Below are 5,114 nucleotides of genomic sequence, written 5' to 3'. Positions count from 1 at the left end.
AAAGTCTGAATCCCTTGAGGGCAAACGACTTGCAGACCCTCCAGCGTCACAGCTTGTACAGATAAAAGTCTTCAGCCATGGCTGAATGAACTCGGTTCCCTGCTGTAACCACGAGGCCAGACTGAACCATCTAACGCTGCGGCCGCCCGCCACGCCGCCTGCTGTCCAGGGACAAACAGGGCCCAGACGTGGAGGCCCAGGGAAGAAAATAAGACGCATGGAGGCAAACGCTTTCTACACTACTCAAGCTTCTCAGCGTCTTGCTGTCAAGAAAGTAGTTTAACAAAACATCCGATTGTGCAAACCAAAGTCCCAGTCTCACCTCTTGGTGGGTGTCTGCTCTGTTATGGAAGTATATTGACAACTGAAGACTAAAGTCAAATTCAGTTTGTTAAGTGAGGAGTATTGAAAATCTCATTCATTTTAATTATTTGTAATGATTTAAATAATTTGTTATAGGCTGTGGCTGAATCGAGAATTACAGCATTTTTAGAATAGGCGTGGTGCCAGTCCGACACACTGCTTGAATAAATCAGACGGCGATAAGGGGATCAGTTGGATCAACAGCTTATGCAGACCTCTGTCCCTCCAGATGTGGGTGTGTTCTGCTGCAGCTCGCTTGTCGAAGATTGTTGGCGAGGGACCTCTTGCGACCTTTTGTGACCTCAAGTGCTCCGAAGCTGCTAAAACAGCTGTAGAAATCAGAGAGCGAATGTAGAAATGATTTAATTGTAGACAAGATCGCGTCAGCTTTTATTTTGTGCTCTCAAACCTTTGTGTCATGGATATGCTCCTATACTCTAATAAGTCTGAGAAGTCCAGAAAAAAGTTTGGACAAGACTGTTTGCTAGAAAAACATGTTTAGATTACGGAATTACAGTATATTGGATCATTTTAGTTTATGCGAGCAATTGACCTCAAGCCAAGTTAAATAACTTTCTTGTCTTTCGTCTTTGCAGAAAAACTATTTTAAAGCACTTCTTTGGTTGGGACGTTTGACATTGATGATGGCACATTCAAGTATTATAGCTCTATTACTATTGTCAGATGACAGCATTTATTTTGCTCTGTTTCTTTTCCATTTTTAGTCGCCTTCCTAGAAATGTAATGTATATAATATTCATACTAATAGGAAAATGTGTTTTAAAAGTCTTTGTGGTCACTATGGTCTCCAAACCCCCTGAGCAAAAGGATGATGCAAGTTCTGTTTTAGTGTCGATTTCCCCTGAAACAAATCATCGTGCAGCCAAAACAAACTCCTGCTGATGGTTAGCCTCTTTCCTCCGGTCTCTCTGGCCTGCTTCTAGACAGCAGCCCAGGGACCCTCAGCACTCAGAGGGAGGAGCAGAGGAGTCCTCCGGCCCTCCCACTAGCTATAAGACCAGGGGCAGACGGAAACACTCAGACAACAGGCACACGTGGAGCAAAGAGGCAAGGACTTGGAGAGAGAGGCCAATAGAGAGACGGTACAACTGCTGCCACAGACTGGGAGTAGTTCTTTGCCATTGGGATTGACACAGACTAATATAGAAACAAAGGACCAAGAAAGAGGGTTAAAGAAGAAAAAGAGGACAAAATCAGCAACCATTTGACTTGAACGTATCATTTTACATTTCTTCCTCAGGATTTACAGAACTAAGAACTGACATTTGGTATGTGAAGTTATTTTTGTATAAACCAAGGGAGAAACCTGCCGCTCTGACGTAAAGCTGCTCTTGACCACTGACTAAGGATCAACTCGCTGACCTTATAAACCAATACATCTGAATCACCTGGCTAAACTCATTTTGCAGAGAAGTAAGGGTAAGCAGCATCAACAGAACATTTGCCAAGCAACTTCCGATAACAAACGCCACAACTTGAACCTCAACAAGTGTCTCGAGGATTGACCGGTAGCCGACCAAGCGTTGTTTCTGAGAAGATGACATTCGCCATGCTGCGCAGTGCGCCTCCCGCGGGCCGCTTCCTGTACGGCGACATTGCCCTCCTCTCCGAAGACGACGAAGAGAACGGGAGCGAAGGGTCGGGATCTGAGGAGCGTTCCTCCAACTACCGCCTGTCCTCTTCGCCATCTGCCTTTCACATCAAGGTAAACAGGAAGAGGAAGCTGTGTGGGGGAATCGGAGCGGTAGATGTAGAGGCCATGATGGGGAGGCTCATCCCCCCGGGGTCTCCCCCCCTTGGGGAGGGTCGCCAGAGGACTGCAGCCAACGCACGGGAGAGGGATCGCACCAATTCTGTCAACACGGCATTCACAGCGCTGCGCACACTCATCCCCACCGAGCCTGCAGACAGGTACTGAGCAACTTGAGTCAGGAGATTTTTGTCTGATATTTTAATCTAGTCCATCTTGAAACAAAAATAAATGGTCCCTGATGTAGTTCTGGAGAGCATTTCAATTTAAGCACTATTTAATTATTGTTGGGACAAGCCTGTTCTGTAATTGAGGCAACACTGCATTTAGAGAATATTTCCTATAATAGATGTGTCAAAGAGTTTGTGTCCAGGAAGTACCATCTCACACATTTAAACTCGAGCATCACTAATTGTCCATTATTTTTGAAATACTGTAATGCATTATTTCTTTTTTTAATTATTGTACACTTTTTTTTTTAAATGTAATGTTATAGTTAATAACCGACATTTCCTTTTTTTTATTGATGATTAGGAAGCTGTCAAAGATCGAGACGCTGCGTCTGGCTAGCAGCTACATCAGTCACCTGGGGACCGTCTTACTCATGGGCGAGGGGCTTATTGATGGACAGCCGTGCCACACTCCCTCACAGCCGTTCTTCCACGTTAACTCCTCCCCCAGCCGAGGATCTGACCAATCAGCTCAGCCAAAACACATCTGTACTTTCTGCCTCAGCAACCAGAGGAAAATGGTGAGCAGATGCTAATTATAAATACAAATATTAAAGGTCAAATTAACAAAACTGTCTTATAATTATATAATTATCATCCAAAGATGATAACAATATTTGAAATGTTTCAGTGACTTAAACTCTCATACAAACTATTATAATATTAAATTGTATTAGTTATTTTCAAACACTTTAAACAAAGCACTTGAAATGCTTTTTAGCAGAATTAAAATATATTAGAGTAAAGAGTGATCAGGCCCCTCTGTAGAGTGAAGCTGCTTTTTTTTGGGAAACTGTGCAGTGCTTTAGGGTCAATTTGGTGTTTAAAGCTGACCTGAGATCAGTGACTGAGCCTATAAACCAGATTGGCCCTGAGGGACATTAAAAGCAGAACCTCTTTAAAGTCCTCTTTTGGGGTGAAGGACTGCATATTATTGTCCTGTTGGGGGTTGGTTTCACCCGAGCAGGTGGTTCTAAAGTTCAAGGTGCTTTCTGACACTCAGTGGACACTTTGGTAGAGGTGATCGTTTTTGCCTTTTTCACGGTTACGTACGAAGCAGTTTAAAATCACAACTGCTGATATTTTCTTTCTTTTTTATAAATATGAATTTAAAGTTTACAAGGTCATTTATGCAGCGAGGGAGATTTATGACTGTGAGCCCGTATAATCCGTCCAAAACCATGTGTATAATTTCAAGAATGTATTGACGTCAGACTGAAAATAAGGAGGCTTTAATTATAAATGCTGAAAAGCTGAACTGAGATTTGTAACCAAAACCTTGTGCCATTGAATATGGATATCACATAAAGAAGAAGATTCATGCAAAGCAATGACAACGCCGTAGGAATAAACGGCTTAAAAAATCACCAACTTTCATTTTAGGTAGACGCCACGGCACAATTATAAAAAAATTGAAAATGTACTGAGTCAGATGCCTGCTGCACTGTCAATCTACGCCTTGATAGAAATATAGAAAAGGAAAACTTCCTATATTTAAACTCAAATTTGATTGATTCCACACAGGAAATAGACATCAAGGACATCATCAGCGTAAAAAATGGTCAGTCTGATGAGGAATAACAGGGAATGAATAATTCCTATCGGCTGTATGAAATGAAACGACTACAGTCCTGACTTCAACAAACACAGGCTGTCTGTGCAGGAGATGATAGAGAGGTGACGTCCACTCCACCCCCCCCCCTCCTCTAACCTAGCGGCTGCCCATTTAGTAGGATTTATGGGTAAGGAGCTGACATCTGGCAGACTCCCCCAGCAGTGTGTGAAAGCTAATACCCTCCTCAGTGTCTAAACCCAGAGACCCTTTAGCTGGGGGATAACCTGAGTCTCAGCAGTGTGCGTCGCCCCCCCCCCCCCCCCTCTGAAGCTTTGTGAGTGAAAGCCTAGACGTCCTCAGCGTCTGAAACCCAGACACCCTCGGCTGGGAGATAACCAGCCTGAAATCAGTCTTACTCTCTTTTCTTTTCTCGCTTCAATTCATCCGTAATTCTTTATTGTTATTCTCTTCGTCCTTTCAATTCTGTTCCAGTTTTTCCTCCTCGACTCTTGTCCCCCACCCCTCCCTAAAGGTCTCTGCGTATCGATCAGCCGGGTGGAGGTCAGAGCTGTCAGTAGGAGCTGTAATACTATCTGCTGCTGTCAACTCACTGCTGCAGATCGGCATGACTGACCTGCAAATGCATGCTGGGTAGAAAACTATTTGGAAACGTTCTCGTGTCAAAAGTCTGTCACGTTAGGCTGTTTCTCATTACCTCAGTAATGGCACACTATTCTTCACACTTTAAATGTTTTAATGTAGTGTGGCGCTGAGATGAAAATCATTTTATCTTGATTCTCCCTCCATTTGTTTACCTAAATAAGTTAACGTCAATCACAGAAGAGGAGAAATGCAATGAGTTTGGGAAATATATAATGTGCAAAGAAATGTTAACTTAGTCCTAGTGTACATTCAAATGAACTTTATTTCACTGTATCACTTCAAACAATAATCCTCCCTGCTGGATACAGCTGACACATAAGTGTAGTATATGTTTGTTTTCAATGGCTTCTTAAAAAACTCTTTCCTGGAAACTGTATTTTTCAGAAGATGGGTCTTAAACAGGACTAAAGAATGACTTGTTGGGGACTGTTTCAGCGGTGGACTAATACACATGTGGTTCCCTAGTTAGACTTCACAGCAGCAAGATGGTTTATGTGAAATAGATTCAAAGTGAACTACAGTGCGGATCACA

General features: G+C 42.9%; 1 protein-coding gene across 1 annotated transcript in view; it reads left to right on the top strand.

The window, feature by feature from the left end:
* Positions 1 to 1,426: 1,426 nt before the first annotated feature.
* The window catches only part of LOC117461224 (basic helix-loop-helix transcription factor scleraxis-like), a 12,386-nt gene continuing 8,698 nt past the window's right edge, over positions 1,427 to 5,114 (top strand). The window contains exons 1-2 of the mRNA XM_034103013.2: positions 1,427 to 2,295; positions 2,669 to 2,885. Coding sequence (XP_033958904.1) covers positions 1,922 to 2,295; positions 2,669 to 2,885 — 591 coding nt within the window. The 5' untranslated portion in view covers positions 1,427 to 1,921. The remainder of the gene's footprint in view (positions 2,296 to 2,668; positions 2,886 to 5,114) is intronic.

This window comes from Pseudochaenichthys georgianus, chromosome 16 (assembly GCF_902827115.2).
Source record: "Pseudochaenichthys georgianus chromosome 16, fPseGeo1.2, whole genome shotgun sequence".
NCBI lineage: Eukaryota > Metazoa > Chordata > Actinopteri > Perciformes > Channichthyidae > Pseudochaenichthys > Pseudochaenichthys georgianus.
The sequence above is the reverse complement of the archived record's forward strand: the minus strand, read 5'-3'. Positions and strand labels throughout refer to the sequence as shown.